Raw genomic sequence first — 19,684 nt, 5'->3', positions numbered from 1 at the left:
CATTCACACTATTCACACTTGTGATGGAAGTTGTCGTCGACAGTGCTATCAAGCGGCACTTACTCACCGATAACCTGCTCACTGATGCTCAGTTTGGGTTCCGCCAGGACCACTCAGCTCCAGACCTCATTACAGCCTTGGTCCAAACATGGACAAAAGAGCTGAATTCCAGAGGTGAGGTGAGAGTGACTGCCCTTGACATCAAGGCAGCATTTGACCAAGTGTGGCACCAAGGAGCCCTAGTAAAATTGAAGTCAATGGGAATCGGGGGAAAACTCTCCAGTGGCTGGAGTCATACCTAGCACAAAGGAAGATGGGAGTGGTTGTTGGAGGCCAATCATCTCAGCCCCAGGACATTGCTGCAGGAGTTCCTCAGGGCAGTGTCCTAGGCCCAACCATCTTCAGCCATGACCTTCCCTCCATCATAAGGTCAGAAATGGGGATGTTCGCAGATGATTGCACATTGTTCAATTCCATTCGCAACCCCTCAGATAATGAAGCAGTCCGAGCCCGCATGCAGCAAGACCTGGACAACATCCAGGCTTGGGCTCATAAGTGGCAAGTAACATTCGCGCCAGACAAGTGCCAGACAAGACCATCTCCAACAAGAGAGAGTCTAACCACCTCCCCTTGACATTCAACGGTATTACCATCGCCGTGTCCCCCACCATCAACATCCTGAGGGTCACCATTGACCAGAAACTTAACTGGACCAGCCATATAAATACTGTAGCTAAAAGAGCAGGTCAGAGGCTGGGTATTCTGCGGCGAGTGACTCACCTCCTGACTCCCCAAAGCCTTTCCACCATCTACAAGGCACAAGTCAGGAGTGTGATGGAATACTCTCCACTTGCTTGGATGAGTGCAGCTCCAACAACACTCAAGAAGCTCGACACCATCCAGGACAAAGCATCCCACTTGATTGGCACCCCATCCACCACCCTAAACATTCACTCCCTTCACCACTGGCACACAGTGGCTGCAGTGTCTACCATCCACAAATGCACTGCAGCAACTCGCCAAGGCTTCTTCAACAGCACCTCCCAAACCCATGACCTCTACCACCAAGAAGCACAAGAGCAGCAGGTTCATGGGAACAACACCACCTGCACGTTCCCCTTCAAGTCACACACCATCCCGACTTGAAAATATATCGCTGTTCCTTCATCGTCGCTTGGTCAAAATCCTGAAACTCCCTTCCTAACAGTACTGTGGGAGAACCTTCACCACACGGACTGCAGCGGTTCAAGAAGGCGGCTCACCACCACCTTCTCAAGGGCAATTAGGGATGGGCAATAAATGCCGGCCTCACCAGTGACGCCCACATCCCATGAAAGAATTTTAAAAAACGTTTGTTTGAATCATTTGATGTGTAAATCTGTAAATGTGATTTTGAATTTGCATTTGGTGTTGGTTTTCATTTCTGTGATGAGTTGAGGGAAGAAGCAATGTGTAATCATAAGGAGGATGATTTGATGGTCATGTGGGAGAGGAAAGGTAAGGAGTGTAGGACTGTTGGTGAATGGTATCACTCATTAATCATCTGATCATGCAGAGCCCTGCCTCCTCCTCCTCCTCCTCCTCCATCTCTTCTTCTTCCTCCTCCTCCTCCTCCTCCTCCTCCCCCCTCCTCCCCCCCCCCCCCCCCGCCTTCTAGCAGTTTGTTCTGCTCTGCGTGGCCTCTCTGCGTGCTCCCAGTCATGTTCAATTCCCAGAGGAAGCCCTAGCAGGCCCCCCAAGTCTGGAAGCAACTTTGTTCAGCACACTATTTTAAATGCCACTAACAGTACTGCAAGTCCAGCCAGACCACTCTCCATACAATATAGCAACTTTCTCCAAGTATAGGAACCTTCCACAAACACCCACAATTGTACCAGCAGCCAGAATAAATAATCCAGCAACTAACCTATAACTCCTGCATGCCCCCTTTAAATAGTGCTGTTGGGGGGCCCTTCATGCCCTTTAACACCTGTTCAGCTATGTGAGGTTAGGACAGTGCGTTGGCAGGAGCAGGGAGTTCAAAAATGCCACCGGCTGCTTCAAATCAGCGTTGCACACTGATTTATGTCATAATCTCCCTATTCTACATGGTTCCGGTGTTCATTAGGTGTGTGCAACCACCTTTACCAATATGGCGTGCTGCGCATGTCACGCCGGAAGTGCATCCCGGACGCCATTTTCGGGGCTTAGGTGTCAGCATAGCGCCTACAGAATGGGCACTACGCAGCCCAATTTAGCCTCCAATGAGTCTTGTTAAATGAACTAAATCATTTCAGCATGGAATATTGGTCATTTATATGACAAAGTGACAGTGCTGTCCCGAATATGACTTGAGGCAATTTTTCATGGACTACTGAACCTAATCAGTTATTTCGTTTCATTTTTGTTAAATCATGTAGCAAGATGGAAGGGTTTAGGGAGAGAGTTCCTCTGTCTAGGGTACATTGTTACTAATTGAATATTGCTCTGGGATGGAGTGAGAGATAAAGATGTTCTTCACCAGAACTGCCAAAGAGAAAACTGCAATGCATCCTCCATGCAAATATGACGTGGGCAGCATAATCTTAGGCATCTCTCGGTCAGGAGATCAAAGGTTCAAGCCCCGCTGCAGGAGTTGAGCACATAATCTAGGCTGACACTTCAATGCAGTACTGAAGGAGGAGCCATCTTTCAGATGAGACATTAAACTGAGGCCTGTCTGCCTGTTCAGGTGGGTGTAAAAGATCCCATGGCATTATTCAAAGAGCAGGAGAGTGCTCCCCTGTGTCTAAGCCAATGTTTATCCCTCAAGCAACATCACCAAAACAGATTAAATGGTCATTTATCTAATTGCTTTTTGTGGGACTTTGCACTGTGCAAATCAGCTGCTGTGTTGCCTACATAACAACAGTGACTACATTTCAAAAGCACTTCATTGACTGTGAAGTGATATGGGATATTCTGAAAATAAGAGAGGTGCTATCTAAATCTAAGTATTTCTGCAATCTTCTCTGTCAATAATGCCACATTGATCCCAGCTGCTAGGAGTTGCACAAGAATGATCACCTCTGCTTCATACTTGCCCAGAGTGACATGGCGGTGATCAGGAACTTAACATGTGAAGCATCACAAATACAAACCAGCTTTCCACTATTCCATGGCACACCATGCATTGCCCAAATAACATATTGAAAACAAAATATAACCCTTGAGCCTTCATAATTGCCATTAAGGTTTTCTTAACCATAACAGTGGGGTTTTCTGAGGGAGAAACGTTCTTCTTGGCCATCACCAATACTTCTGCATGATTGACAGAAAATGAAGGGTTTCCATTCAAAACCGAGCATCCCTTTACAATATGCCACTGCCTATTCAGCAGCTTGACTAAGAGCAACTTACATTATTAGTTCACAACAGTGATAAAAAATTCAAATGGTAGCTGAAGTGATACAGTAACAGGTTTGACTAGCTGCTCTTCTGACCAATGCGCAGATGGAGGAGGGATCAGGGTCTGACCCCTCCCCCCAACCTCTTGTGAGCACAGGAAGGAGGTGAACAAAGACGTGCATGATGGCAGTAGGTTTGAGAAAGGAAACATTGTGAGATCTTTGCTGAAGTGAAGAGGTTAGAAATGCTCGAGGATACATCGAAGAGCTCTTGTTTAATTCAAGTAAGTAATAATAGGGGATTTCACAGTCAGGGGAATAGACAGGCACTTTTGGATCCACAGGTGAGAATCCCAGATGGTGTGTTGCCTCCCAGGTGCGAGGGTAAGGGATATAATAGAGCAGTTGCAAAAGATTTTGGAGAGAAAAGGGGAATAGCTAGAAGTCATGATTCATATTGGAACCAATGGCAGAGAAAGGAATAGAATTGAAGTCTTGGAAAGGATGTTTCAGCAATTAGGAGATAGATTAAAGAGCAGGACCTCAAGGATATGAAGGGCAGGATTGGGAGCAATTAAGGGGAAGAAGTGGCCTGTAGAAGATGGATGAACAGGGACCAATATCCTCACCTGGGGAGTAACTAGGGCTGTCAAAAGTTAAAACTAATATGGCAGAGTGGAGGGGAAAAGAAACCAGATGAGGAAGTGGAAAGCAAAAGGGGCAAGGCGTGTAGGAAATATACAAAAAGAACAAGAAAGTAATAAAGAACAGATCAGAAGTGACTGCGATTGAAAGGAATGCCAAACAGACAGGCAGGTTTGAGTTGTGTGTGTGTTCAAACACATGGTATATTCAAATATAATTTGTCAGATTGAGGCAGAAATTGCTGTGGAAAGGAATGATAGCATTAATAGGCTTAGGTATGGACAAGACAGGGAGCTAAACATTCTTGGTGCAAAATATTCAGGAGGGATAGAATAGGAAAAAAGGAGGATGGAAATATTAATCAAAGATTCATTACAGTACTAAAATGTAAAGATGATGATGTAGGGGATAGTGAAAATGCATCTTTACATCAAAATCGCAAAGACACCAGGAAAATCTGTACTTTCAGGTTTCCTGTCAGGAGTTCCACCCCCTGCCCCCTTCCCGGCTCCCCGATAAAATCAGAATTGCTTTCTAGGTCAGTATGACCAGGAAATCCCTGGGGCCCCGCTCTGCTGCTGGAAGTGGGGCAAGGCGGGACTTCAACCTTCCAGTCTGCCTCAGCATTGACCTTGTCCCAAAGCCTAGGAACAGGGAGATTTACTTAAAGGGGGCCTGTGCCTGTGCCATTTATGGTGTTCTGGGCATCCACCCCATGAGAGGCCAGAAATTTTGGAACAGCACCTTAAATGGAAGAAAATAGTTCCTTTACAGGTGTGCACTCCGAACCACCTGATTTCCTATTACTTGTGACACTCAGGTGATCCCCTGCACCTGGGCACATACCTAGGAATATCTACTTAACTATGTCTACTTTTGTCTGCCAAACTTTAGGAATGATGTCAAAGCTCTGGGGGGGAGGGGTAGAGAAGAGATTTACTAAAATGATACGAGGAATGAGAAGCTTAAGTTCTGAGGAGGGACAAGAGAAAGTAGGGCTCATTTCACTAGATCATAGAAGGTTAAGAGGAGACCTGATACAGAGGTCCAAAAGTACAATAGTCTCTGATAAGGTAAAATGAGAAAAAATATTTGCACTGGTCAGTGAGTTGGTAACTAGAGGGCATAAATTTAAGATCATCACCAAAAGAACAAATGGAGAGATTTGGAGACTTTTTTTGCACAAGGGGCTGATAGGACATGGAATGCCCCATCTGAAACTGTGGTGGATGCAAAATCCACAATGCTTTTAAAAAGGAAAGTGTATACATTTTTGAGAAAAAAAACATTTAAAAGGATATGGGGAAAGTGCAGGGAAATGGAACTAAGTGAATGGCTGCTTCAGAGAGTCATTGCAGGTGCGATTGACTAAGTGGCCTCCTTCTGTGCTGTAAAATTCTGATTCTACGATAGACACCCATGGGACCGAGACTTATAGGCACCATCTGTGCTTACCCCTAGGTTATGGTGAACCAATATCATTTAGAATTTTAATAAAGTACAGAACATAGCAAAACGTGCTGCAGGCTTCCTTTTAATCAGTTAGATAAATGGTAAATAGTCTCTGCATTAACGGATTCAGTCAACCTATGAATTTTGGGCGATGTAAGATGGGAAATTTGTTTTGTGCACAAAAGAGGCCTTATGTTTCTCTGTAGTTAGTTTGTTGATTAATGCATGATTGGTGTTTGTTTTTAACATTTTCACATTAGAGCAATTGCAGTAAGTAAAACTTAAAGACTTAGACCTTAACGGATACTGGCCTGAATTTCTGTGGGGGTCCTCCAAGTTTCCCACCGTAACTTTGGTGGGAGACCAGCTGAATGAACAGAGAAAGATGTAAGCAGCCATAGAATTTCAGGGGCATTGTTTCTTAAGAAGTGTAAGAACGTACAGATTCTGAACATTTGAAAGAATGTTATGTACATATAAAACTCCCAGTTTAAGTTGAAGTTGTAATGAAAAGGTGAAGGTGAGAAGTGACCCCTCCCACCCAACTCTCACTTTAGTGACTTTTTCTTAAATTCCATGTCCTGTGAGTAGCGCAGACTAAAGGGATTTGGCATCATTTGGGGAGAGAAATAGCTCAGGAGAGCTGTTTATTTTTGCAACATGGATGATGTCATTGAATTACATATTTGTCAACAGAAACCAGAAGCTTTTCTGATAACTTTACAGGGGCTACCATGTCCCCTTGAGAGCATTCGTTCTTTTCTTACATTTAAAATTCTGGGGATCAGTTAGAGGAATATGGAAGCTGGTCGTTCCAGATCAAATTTTTGCTGTAACACTTAAAAATAGCTTATAGTGAGCTACTATTTGTAATGAACTTGCAGTGAATTTACTTTGATAATATTAAGGATAGCTTATAGTGAGGTAACGCTTGAACTTGTCAAATGTCTGTACTTTTCAGTAAAGAGCAGCTTCCTGCACTTTTTCCGCAAAATGTTTCTTTAATTCATTTCAGGGGATGAGCAGTACTTTACAGTCCTTCTCCTTGTAAGTGTACCACTTCCTTTTTGCATGACCTGAAGACAATAGGTCACTGATTTTTGAAAAAAAAGGTAAATGGAAACGCTGTTGGATTGTAAACATTTATTGTACTTGCTGCCCTGTACTTAAATTAACTATGGCCATTCTTTCCCATTCTGACTTGCTCTATATTTAAAAACTGAGAAACTGCACCAACAACGATAAAGACTACGTTCAGCAGTCTTTCAAAAGGCAAGCTAGCCAAGTGGCATTTAACTCTTGCTTTTTAATAGTGATTATTATTAATAAAATTATTTGAGCTCTCATATTTAAAAGTTTTCTGCATCTTTGTCACAACGCTTGCCAAGTAACACAGTTGCCTTTTTCACCAAACCCCTTTATTATTTTCTAACACACAATGCAGTAATATAAATTGTATCGAAGCACACATTTTTGTCGATCGTTATCCTGATAAAATAATAGATGGCTCATCTGGCTGTTCCATCTTCCCAAATGAAAAACAATTTTGCAAACAGTTTTCAGGAAAATAGTGTACAGTGCTTCTTAATCAATTTAATTTTCAAGTACATTTTTCTCAAAATGAGAAAAGTAATCCCGATACAACGCTAGAAGTGCTCACAATAATAGCAGGCAAACACTTTAAGGGGTCAGCACCTCTTTTAAAATAGCAGACAAAGAAATGTTACACAAACAGCTTAAACATTCACCTGCTAATATCACCAATAATTTCTTGCCTGTACTTTTGTAATCAGAGATTTTCTTTGGTAAAAAATTTATATGGCTGGGAAAAGCCCCCAATGGCTTTGCATCCTGTGTTCTCAATTACCAGTCTATAAATAGGGTTATCAGTGGGTAACTGCGGAATGCTAATTTACCTCATGGCAGATGGAGATCTGTAAGTCACAAGGAATTCCTCACAAATGGGATTAAAACAGTATTCCACAGTTACATACTGAGATGTCTATATACACCATAAATTAAAAAATAATATATTTTGATTTCGTAAGTACTTTCACTTAACTTTAATGGTTCTATTAGAATCATATACAGTTCCAAGACAAAAGGCTGTTAAAATGGATTTTGCTGATGATGTCACTGCTGGTATTGAAAACAATGCCTGTCATCTTGGTCATGCAGAGCTGATTTTTACTGACTATCAAGTGCTCTTGATCAAGGGTGAGAAGTTTTCTGTAATACTGTGAATGGCTATGAGGAAAAATTATTATTGGACACTTTATCAGTACAAGTTATTTCACCTAAAGAACATGGAGACAAATAATCTACAATAGGGGGATGAACAAAGATATTAAAATAGTCATAAACTATTTTTATAAATAGGAACATTAAGAACAGGAGTTGGCCATTCAGCCCCTTGAGCCTACTACACCATTCAATTAGATCATGGCAGACACCTCAACTCCATTTACCTGCCTTTGCTCATTATCGTTTGATATCCTTACCTAACAAAAATCTATCTAGCTTAGTCTTGAAAGCTTCAATTATCCCAGCCTTTTGGGGGAGAGAGTTCCAGATTTCCACTACTCTTTGTGTGAAGAAGTGCTTCCTGTTTTTGCTCCTGAATGGTCTAGCTCTAATTTTAAGATTGTGTCCCCTTGTTCTTGATTCCCCCACCAGAGGAAATTTCTCGTTATCTATCCTTTCATATCCTTTTAACATTTTAAACACCTTGATCAGATCATCTCCCAATCTTCTGTACACAACGGAATACAAACCAAGTTTACACAACCACCAGGGAGTGTTTTTTTTTAGCAGCACGAGACACAGGAGATGGGACTAGTTTATGATAAAATGCCTCTAAACTTACAGAAAACTTTGCTACTTCCTCCTCCACACAGGGATCCAGAAAAGGCAAGCAAGTTCAAGAATAATCTGTGCTGCAGTCCAAATTTCTTTGCAAGAGCCACTGATAGAGGAACTTGGACTCACAAGTGCCCTTGCAGAATCACAGGCTTGTTTGAAAATTGGTCGCAGTGAGCTCGTTGCACTCTTTCTTTATCTTCTTTTTATCTGACTTTACCACATTCACTGTGGCTTTTCAAGCTGTTCTCACACATTTTGTGGATTCCAGCCAGGTACTCAGTCTGAGAAAAGCCTGTGAGTTTCTGGCACGGTGAGTTTTAATAATATGGCAGGTGTGAGATGTTCAGGGTAAGGCCCTGATTGGATTCTGGTCTCATGGCAGTGCTGTCAGCTGCTCCCTTAGCGCACTCGACTTGCATTTGAAATCTTCAAGGGCGTTTAGAAAGAGCCAAACTCCTGATCCAGAAATTAATGAAGCATTCACGCAGCTGAGTTCACAAATTGTGGGCAGAACTCAGCCTGACGCACTTACATGAGGCATACGTTCATTAACTCACATCACTTCAGCCAAGTTGTAGCAGTCCCAAGGGCAAAATGCATTGAGACCAGCAATGAAAACTAACTTTGCATCACAGGTAACTCTTTTATTTCTTTGGCCCTGATTTCAATTGATTTTTCAATTCCATTAGCCATTAGGAAAAGGAATTTCCCACTAGAGCCACAGAAAATGGCATTGCAATTATTATTTTAACTCTGAATCATTGAATCGTAGAATTTTACAGTACAGAAGGAGACCATTCATCCCATTGTGATTGCACTGCCTCTCCGAAAGAACTATCCACTTAATTTCATTTCCCTGAACTTTCCCCGTACCCTTCACATTTTTTCTTTTTCAACTGAGGCCTATCTGAGAAGGTGTTCAGTGTCCAATCAGTGTAGAACAACACTCTATGTACCTTTTACTTAAACTTATTTGGGTACACATCAACAAATTGGTTAGGTTAAAATATGACCATGTTGAAAGTTGTGTAGTTAGGCACCCTGCCACGTTGCATTTTTATTCAATTACATTTTGTGAAGGAATTTTTTCTCGTTTTTTCCCCCCTCATTTTTATTTTCTTTTGGTCGCTCTGACCTTCAGCTCAGCTTCAGAGAGGCTCCTAGATTTATGCCACTGAACCAGCTTTTAAGGCGATGACTCTCCCTCTTGTGTTCTTTCCCTCTTTCAACACTTCCCCACAGTAACTCGGCTGAAAGTGAGAATCAGCAGAGTGGTGGATCAAACTTCCGAACATTATGACATCATGTAACCTTCTACTTTACATTACCACTTCAACATCGTTGAGAAGTGGTTACCACTTTGTAGCAATGCCAAAGTTACTATGTAAAGACAGAGCCAGGGCCTAACCTAACTCCAGAGGGAAGCATTGTGGGACTCAAGGAGGAGGCAATCTCACACCACTTGGGGTTGACAGATGGAGTGTAACTCTAGTGTGGTGTCAAACTGGTTTAAAAAGTGCCCAGAGAGGATTCAATGATCACTTTTTAAACCTTTAAATGCTTAGAAAATACAAATGCATTTCTGCCCTCTAAACATTTCAGTTTTAACTGTTGGCAACAGAGGTGTGCTCATGCACATAATCTCACATATGTAGAGCTCTCTCCTTGGTAGGAGAATTGGAGTTCCAGTGTGCTGCATAGCTGGAATCAATACATTTAACCACATTTTCCAAAATGGCCAAAGGAACCCAGTAAATGCCCCACTTTTTAAAAAAAAACTTTCCGGTTATAAAAATAAATTTTTTTTCAAGGTATTGGCTCAACCCTGTGGTAGTGATTCCTGGGTTTAGCAACATGATGATGGTGATTGTTGTGCTTTGTAGCACGGCTACATTTTCATCTAATTTACCCATGGCTTAGTTACTGCTTTATGACAATCCAGTATTGCCATTAATAATAAGAGTTTGCTGTCTTGAGTACAATGGATGCATAATCCTACCATGTTTTATGACTATAACCTGTGTCATTAAACATATGATGTGGAGATGCCGGTGATGGACTGTGGTTGACAAATGTAAGGAATCTTACAACACCAGGTTATAGTCCAACTGTTTTATTTGAAAATCACAAGCTTTCGGAGGCTTTCTCCTTCGTCTCACCTGACGAAGGAGAAAGCCTCCGAAAGCTTGTGATTTTCAAATAAAACAGTTGGACTATAACCTGGTGTTGTAAGATTCCTTACATTAAACATATGAGCTGACCATTGATCCATTGTGTTCTCTATTTGTCTTTTGATGTTCTTTGAAATGGTCAACTGAGGTGATCATTATTTGTTGCAAACAGCCTGTCAAAGCCTAAAGAGCCTTGGGACAGAAAGAGTTTTTAAATTAATTTTTTCCCATTATTTTTTCTTTTAAAGGCTCACACTGGGGAACAGTTTCATGGTTGCTGGCTGCTCTCTAGTACCTTCCCGAAATGGCTATTTTTCATGTGTGAACCTTAACACCAAATCATTATGTGTCAAAAGCCAATTTAATCCTGGGGTCATCACAGCCAAGCTTAATGCTGTCATCACCTTATTTTCACCTTCCATACTGGCCACTTGATAGCAATTAGGAGCAGGAACCCTGGTTGTGTATTAGATGCATTTACCCACTAAGCTATCAGGAAGATGATGTATATGTGGGAGCACCTCTGGAGTAGTCATCATAAGGTCCAAATAGAAAGGGGAAAAATAGTACAAAAACAAGGTCACCCAATTTTAGAAAGAAGAAAAGTGAGTGAGCTAAGGTGAGGTGGAAAGAGAAATTAGCACATAGATCCACAATGGGATATCTTTAAAAAGGAGGTTGCAAAATAAAAAAGAGAGACTACTTCAAGTTTAACGATGCCGTGGATCAATAAAGAGCTTACAAACAAAATAACATTGTGGATGAGGGCATATGGGACCTATAAGTACAATAAAATGATAAAAAGTAAGAGAATATAAGAAAATAAGGTAAGCAATTAGAAAAGGGATAAGGAAAACAAGGAAGGAGTATGAGGAAAGAATCTCAAAAAGGAGATATTGGTAAGTTGGTGGAATGGGCAAACGTATGGTAGATGGAATTCAATGTCAGTAAATGTGAGGTGATACATTTTGTTAAAAATATATAAAATTATTAATTATACTTTGAATGGGGGAAGGCTGTGTGATATTAAAGAACAGAGAGATTTGGGAGTTCAGGCTCACAAGATAATAAAAGCAACAATTCAAGTGAATATGGCCATAAAAAAGCTAATGGATAAACTGGGTTTTATGGTAAAAGGTATAGAGTATAAAAGTTGAGATGTAATGGTGAATCTATGTAAAACCTTAGTAAGACCACAGTTTGAGATATATGTGCACTTTTGGGCTCCACATTAAAGGAAAGATATTGAGGCAATAGAGAGGGTACAGTGCAGATTCAATGGGATGCTGGTGTGAGGAAATACAATTACAAAGAAATACCTGAAAAATTGAGGCTGTTTTCATTAGAACAGAGGAGACTCTGAGGTGTTTTAATAGAAGTGTTTAAAATTTTGAAGGGATGAAGAGTAGATATAAACAGACCGGGGGTAAAATTCAACATCATTGGGGGCACATAATGGGTGATAGTGGATCGGCCGTCCGATATACACCCGTTCAATTTTCCTTTCCATTGGACTTCAGAATCCTTTATCCATACGTTCGTAACCTCCAGGCTCGCCTTTTGAAATACCTCCTCACTGACCTCCAAAATGTCCACTCTACATAAACCCCAACTCGTCTGAAATTTCACATCCTGTGCCACATTAAGTTTCACTCACACATCACCCCTGTCCATGCCAACTTCCATAGGTTCGCCACATCTCAATACACTGACTTCAAAATCCTGATCCTCATTTACAAGTCCCTCCAGAAGTTCGCCTTACCCTACCTTTGGAATCTCCTTCGACCCCACGTCTCATTCCAGTCTTCTGATTCTGATGTCTTGTGCATTCCCCCTCTCTCAACTCCTCCATCAATGTAAGAGCTTTCAACTCTCTTCACCCTACCCTTTGGAATTGCTTCACTTTGCTAATTCTCTACCTGCCTTCAGAAGCCTCCTCAAAACCTATCTCTTCGACCTCGCTCTCAGTCAGTTCTCTTGTCTTTATTGTCACCACTCAATGTTTCTCCATTGGTGAAGCATTTTGGGACATTTACTATGTTAAAAGGGCTCCATAAAGTAAGTTGTTGTTTTACTTTAGAGGTGGGGTTATTGCCCTGGTCTATCAAATCTGTCTTCAAAAAAAAGCCATTTTCTGTTGAAGTAAAGTTCTTATTTCTGCATTGTCAGGATGGGTTCACTCCCCTAGCTGTTGCACTGCAACAGGGCCATAACCAAGTAGTAGCCATCTTACTGGAGAATGACACCAAGGGAAAGGTGCGGCTACCAGCCCTGCACATCGCTGCCAGGAAAGATGATACCAAGTCTGCAGCACTGCTGCTACAGAATGATCACAATGCCGACGTACAGTCAAAGGTAGGGCAATATGTGCATTGTAATAGACTGCTTATAAAACTGGAAAGGATGAATGTGCATCAGCCATTTTAATGATATTGTGTGCCTTTAACCTTTTTGCAGCAGGTTGTTTGTTTCTTCATTTCATAGTTGTGCATTCATTCTGATATCTTTGGCTCGTTTAAAATGATGATGTAGAATTTGTTCTTTGTCCCACATGATGCACATGGACACAGGAATTGTACTATACATAACAAATTATTTTGTTTTATTGATATCACCCATTTTTGTTATTGTTTTCTCCGTTTGCTACTCAACAACTCCACATGCACTAGTTGGACAAGTGATCTGTTCCTGGAGGGTTTCAACCAATCCTTTTGTGTAACTTGTTAAAGGGAGTGGCCTTGGAGCAATTCACTCTTAAATCTTCCCTCTCTGAGGGAAACACATAGCCTCTGCTTGGCACATCCCCTAGAGTGCAGCAGGAAATTGGGATCACTACATGTGGAGGATTGTAGTGACATGTTGGACTATCTAGTCACGCTACACTTAGCACAATGAAAGAGGGAGAAGATTTCCCCTTTGTGATAGGTGCAGCAAAACTGAAAACTTATTTATGAAGAATGGATTTACGATTTCACTGCACCGGTGAAGTAGAGATTTACACTCAGAGAATCATTTGGATTGATGTTTGAAGAGAGGTTTGCAATTATGCATAAATCTGAAGCAAATCATAACACTGTACATGTGACAGATACAAGTGATTCTATTTATTACAGATTATTTGATGAAGTATTGCATATTAGCTAATTTTCACTAAAATGTCTCCTAGTACATGTATTTTCAGTTCCTAAATGGTTGCTATAGTATAGGTATTTTCATCTGGAAAATCCATAGGCTAACCACATTAAAGTACTGTTCAAAATTTGTTGACATGGTTAATAAAGTTTCTCCAGGAAAGTTTGCAGCTTCATAACATGACTAATCATTAATCACCATGATAGTCATAACTCTTACCATTACTGCCATCTGCTGTAGAGTGTATTCTTGTTGGGGGCACCTTGGCATCATGCCACCCAGGGTATCTGTACTGCATCCTTGCACACTGCTAGAGTTAATGGAGGATACTCAATAGTGAATCAGAATAAAGAAGATTCTGTGTGAGAAAGGCCTGATGAAGTCTGTTAATAAGGTCTTTCCTTGCAAGTGGAATACATTCTTTGTTTCAGTTTTCTACTGAGTATTATATTTATATAACGTGTTCTATATATTAAAAAAATAAAAAATGTAATGTTAAATACATTATACAAATGATGGAATCTGTTTGTACCAGACAGTTTGTACAAATGCACATGTTATATAAACGGCATACTGCTCCTAAACTTGCTTTCTTTGCATTTAATCTGTAATAGTACGTGATTTACATACTGGTCACCTAATAGATGTAACTTTGACCCTTTTGCTACTTGTACTGCTAAATGCATGCACACTGCTCCATCCATTGTTCATGTAAATAGAGTGTTACGTTTGTGTGTGGTGATTAGGGATTCATATGTCTTGAGACTAGGCAGTTGTACCCATGGGATCTACAATACATTACCTCTTCTTTCTTTTGTGAGTACACTTAATGTTTGTTCACTGCATAAAGGTGCCCTCCATGTAGCAAAATAAATTGGCAAAATAATAGCTCAAATACATAGAAAGGGATCAACAGGAATGAGCTGTGAATCAAATAAAATACTTTAGTCAAGCTTAATTGGACTTAATCTGAATATGATGTGGAGATGCCGATGATGGACTGGGGTGGACAAATGTAAGGAATCTTACAACACCAGGTTATAGTCCAACAGTTTTATTTGAATATAACTGAGGCATTCTGAAACATCCCAATTGGGTTCTGATTGAGATTTGGATGCTCTGTTGCAACAAAATGTCCTGCATATGTGCATTACACCATGGCATCTTCTGTTCAGTGTATAGCAGAAGCTATTTGTCCCATTTTGCCCACATATGACACCATGTAGCTAATTAAAGTGGGAGAAGGTGCTATCCCTTCATTTCTCACTGTGGTCTTCCTGTGATCACATCAAGGAGTGACATACCTTTTATGCATTTGTCTGTCTCTCTCTCTGTCTGTCTGTCTGTCTCTTTGTCTCTCTGTCTGTCTCTCTCTCTCTGAAGATCTAGCAGGTTTGTATGTTCGCTCTCCCTGGTGACCTGACAGGACATGCTTATCTCATCTGCCTGGTGGTCTTAGCAGGACCCGTACATCAAATTCACCAGTGGTGTAGCAGGTTGCCATGTGTACTATTCCCCTGGCAGTCTAACAAAATATTCATGTGTCCAATCTTCCTTGTCTCACAGAACATGTGTGCATGATCTTGCTGGTAGTCTAATAGGATGTGTGTGTGTCCAATCAACTTTCCTGGTGTTCCAGCAAAGTGTATGTAACCAATTTACCTGGTGGTGAAGCAAAATGTGTGTATCTCATCTGGTGGGAGGTATGTCTGCGTTTTGAATTTCGAACCTGGTGCCCAGAGTCCTGACATTAGCTTAATGTCTGCAGGGGTTGTCCTGCCATAACTTAAGAAATAGACCAGGAGAAGCCCCCCCTAGAAATGGCATACATAGCTGAGAACAGATGTTTATGCTGTTTCTCTGGGGGTTCCACAAATCTCCTGTCAAAGTTACGGCAGGAGACCAGGAAACCCCCTCATGAAATTTCAAGACCTATGTGTATAGTTCAAAGTGAAACCCATGAACTCGCTGGACATTGTAAATCTTGGGAAACTCTTTGGTATAGGATGAACAATCGTAATGCTCCCTATAAATAAAACTAATTTACAAAATCCTCATACCCCAACTTCAAATCCATCTTATCACTCACTCCCTTATTTCAACATCATCTTAAATCTAGCATCTAATAACTACAACCTCCTACCCTCCTTTTTTCTTTAAAAAGAGTTAGATAAATGATTGAGAATGGGATTGAAGGTTATAAGGGTAGACAAAAATGATGAAATACTCTGGAACATGATGGTTCATGTCTTCTGGGACTGTGGATGAGTCAGTTGTGGAATACAACTCTCACAGCTCTTATTGTTGGCTGCGCAGTCAGATTAATATCCTGGAGTTTAGGTTGACTAGCTTCATAAGTTGGTAAAATAATTGATAGCACTTTATCATCTTGAAACTGACCTGCTGGTTAGTCCCTCCCTCAGAAGATTGAGCGGGTTTGGTAGATTAATTTAAAAAGACAAATTGTACATGGCCTGTGCAGGGTAGGGGGTTGTGTTCTTATGTTCTTGTAAAATCATATCAATATAATGGTTTTAAATTAAAATGAACCTTTTATACATACTACTAAGCTATATTGTACATACACCATTACATTTTTCAGGATCGTAGGACATATTTGATGCTGCCGGAGGACCCTGCTTATAATAGTCATCTCATACAGATTATGCATGACCACAAAGGCCTCTATATTGATTCTGCAGTACACAATGTGTTTGGCGTGCAGGTTTCTGTTGTAAAGAATCCTGTATGTCTTCACTGATAGACAGTCCTTTATCTCAGTGCTTCTTTCCAGCTTAAAATTTTCATTTTTCTTCCTTTTTACAATAATGTCTCTGCTTCTTATTAATGCTGGCCCAGATGATGGTGAATAGGACCACAGAGGTATATATCTAGACCTTCTCATTTATATTTTGAAAGTTACCCTTAATATTTATATCATTATATTTCCAAATCCTTCAAGTGAAAGGATTTTCTGTTTTTATTTCAGACTTCAAGTATTTATATTCTTTTCTTTTTATGCTTTATTTTGAAGGGCGTGCACTTTCAGAATTTATGCTTTTTCTCCTTATTGTTACCATTTCCAGCCCTTGCATCTCTGCTATAAAGAAGGTAACCTGCCTCCAGACCACCTCCAATGACTTGCTTTGGCCAGTTGTCACGTATGGCAATGGCACATTAAAGCTAATACAATTGATTTCCCCTCCCCTGCCCCCTTCCCCTTCCAGCATTGAGGTGTCCTGCCTCCACTCCACGTGTGTCATGGTTTAGAGCAGTAGTTGAGCAGAGTGTTGGAATGCACCTGTGTCTGCCTATGTTGAGACGCTGTGGGCCTGAAGTTCGTCAGGAGTTCTCCCGATCTCCAGCCATAACCTCAGCAACAAATCAGCGGAGGCCCAGAGAAGCAGCGCAAAACAACCGTTTATGTTCTTTTCCCAGAGGTTCTGCTGATCTCTCCCGCTGACATTGTGGGAGGAAATCCGAACAACCTCCACAGAAATTTAGGGCCTGTGTGTTGGTATTCCAATACACAGTATCACAACGTCACTCTTTGGGGCTGATTCTAAAATGGCCTCAAAATGGGGTTGGTAGGCTTATTGCCCCATTAAGGCTGATGCTCCGACCGCCGCCATTTTTAATGGGGTCCACCACTGGGCGGCCAAAAGGCCCACCTGTTTCAGGCAGTAGACCCTTTTAATGTGAAAATCGGTGTACGTAGGACCCTGATTGCCATTTTGAAAGACAACTGGATAGAGTGTGTGCCGTGCACAATTCGCCCAGTTTTACAGGTGGTATAGCTGAAGAGACTCCAAAAGCTAAGTATAAAATTACTTTTGTGAAACCAGGAGGAGCAGGAGTACTCCTCTATCTCCACAAAAATAATCAGGGCCACTGCAGTCCAGAGCTCCCCCTTCCTTCCGTGATCACGAACACCCACCACCACCCCCGCACTTCCCTTGCTGTTGGCTGGGCAGCATCTGAGCCGCCTGATGTTGCACCAGCTCAAATCCGGCAAGCTGCATTGTGACACCCATTTGGCACCCACAGCTTTGCAGTTCTATTTAAATGAGGCCTAGGCCTCACAATGGCTCCGGCCTCTACGCTCCCGTCATGGTGAATGACTAGCCAGTGTGCCTTGCAGGTCAATCACCAGAAAGGTGAAATCTATTCCTTTATTTTTTTCTGGGAGTGAGTTACTCCAGAACCAACAGTTTCTAAAACTACTTTTAGTTGAGTTAGTTTTTATAATCTGTGTTACTGACTGTGTTGTTTCCCAGTAATCGGCTGTTGATTATCACTCAATATATTTGCATTGTTTATGTCACAATTGTTCACCCAACAGCATGGACGTCTTCACGCAGCAATGACATGGAAGGACTGTTAATATAATGGCTGGCATCAGATGCCTGTGCTCTGTACTATTGGGCACAAAGGCTTGGGGCCTACCATGCACCCAATACACTCTGTGTTACCCAAAGTGGCTGGCCCTCATGTAACTCTTTGGGAGCCTGTGCACAAAATATGTAAAAGTCTCATTAAGGCTGCATGATTAATTTAAATTAAGGCAGCTTCCAATAACTGCAGCACCTGGGCAGTGTTGCAGTTACTCAATGGCACTGCAGGGAGGCTCAAATGATATTTCTTTCCCCATTAGATGCTCTAAGCTTACACTAGGGCCATGCAGTTTACTGTCATATCACCTGCCTCCTTCCCTCCCACAACCAAAAAGATCCATTAAAAATAGAGATGCCAATAGCTGCTTACGTGCTGCTGCTGCCGCCCCAAATCCCGTCCATGAACTCTGCGCGTCACACGCTCTGAATAGGGAGCATCATTTTAATATGATAATGAGCTGACCTTGCGTCAGCAGGCAGCCAATCTGTGACACCAGTTTTACCCCCGGTGGCAAGTTGAAAATTTACCCCACTGTTCCTTTAAGCACTAAATGTGTTATCAGTTTGTAAACGCTGGATAATTTTCCAATCATAAACTTGTCATTAAATAGCACAATGGTAAGATAGGGTAAATTGTCTGAGTCCTTGCATGCAGCGAGTTACCTCGCCTGCCACATGCATGCACCTGAAAATCTACCCTGATATTACAATAACAGTGGTAGTGACAAACTCACAGAAAGTTTATCCTGACCGTGCTGGAAGTGATTCCCCCACAGGTCGGAACTGCATAGTCAAAGTCTACCTGCCTGTGGTCTGGAATCACTCCACCACCATATTGCAACTCACTGGACTCCGTTGCCTTGTTCAATTACAGCCACAGGACACAGCTAAGAACTGAAAGAGATGCACAAATATAATTCTGCAAGAAAAAGCAGGGAATCGGTGTCTTATCCTTTCCAGTGTCCAAATGATGTTCTGATTCCACCAGTAAAACAAAGACCCGAGTTGCTTGTTTGCTGTGGGATAGCTCAGTATGTATTGAGGTGGTCATTGTTTAAGATTCTGCTCTTGGGTGAGCAAAGATCTTATTGTAGATCCGGGTATCAGATACCTTGAAAGTTAAGTTATGCACTGGTTAGCTTTACATTTTCAAATTCTTTCCCTCCTATTCACAGAGTGGCTTCACTCCTCTGCACATTGCTGCCCACTATGGAAACGTGAATGTAGCCACTCTGCTATTAAACCGAGGAGCTGCTGTGGATTTCACAGCCCGGGTAAGTTTTTTTTCCTTTCTGATTTTGTTTTTAGTTATTTTTCCTCCTTTTAACTCTGCGGTCTTTCTGTCTCCGCACTGTTCTCCAGCTATGAAAGCAGGGTAGGATAGTCTGGACATAGCTTCCATCAATATAGCACTGCATCTCTTGAAGGAACTGAGTTTTCTGATGATTTTACCTCTCCACCCTGAGAAGCAGTATTCCAAATAGCAAATTTCTCACATCTCACGGCTTGCTAAGAGCAATAATCCGATGGGCCAACTATGTCTGAAGGGCATTTCATATTTGGATTTGAGCATACGTCCCAGCATGGGAGCCCACCAATCTGCCAGTACAATTACTGGGGCGTCCTCATGAGAAGGGCAAATGTTAAATCTTTCACTTTCACA

General features: G+C 41.5%; 1 protein-coding gene across 1 annotated transcript in view; it reads left to right on the top strand.

The window, feature by feature from the left end:
- The window catches only part of LOC137326017 (ankyrin-2-like), a 418,648-nt gene that overhangs the window by 215,778 nt on the left and 183,186 nt on the right, over nt 1-19,684 (top strand). The window contains exons 6-8 of the mRNA XM_067990953.1: nt 12,665-12,850; nt 16,487-16,510; nt 19,197-19,295. Of these exons, the coding sequence (XP_067847054.1) occupies nt 12,665-12,850; nt 16,487-16,510; nt 19,197-19,295 (309 nt within the window). The remainder of the gene's footprint in view (nt 1-12,664; nt 12,851-16,486; nt 16,511-19,196; nt 19,296-19,684) is intronic.

The sequence above is a fragment of the Heptranchias perlo genome, chromosome 1 (genome assembly GCF_035084215.1).
Source record: "Heptranchias perlo isolate sHepPer1 chromosome 1, sHepPer1.hap1, whole genome shotgun sequence".
Classification (NCBI taxonomy): Eukaryota; Metazoa; Chordata; class Chondrichthyes; order Hexanchiformes; family Hexanchidae; genus Heptranchias; species Heptranchias perlo.
This window is presented reverse-complemented; position numbering and strand designations above follow the sequence as displayed.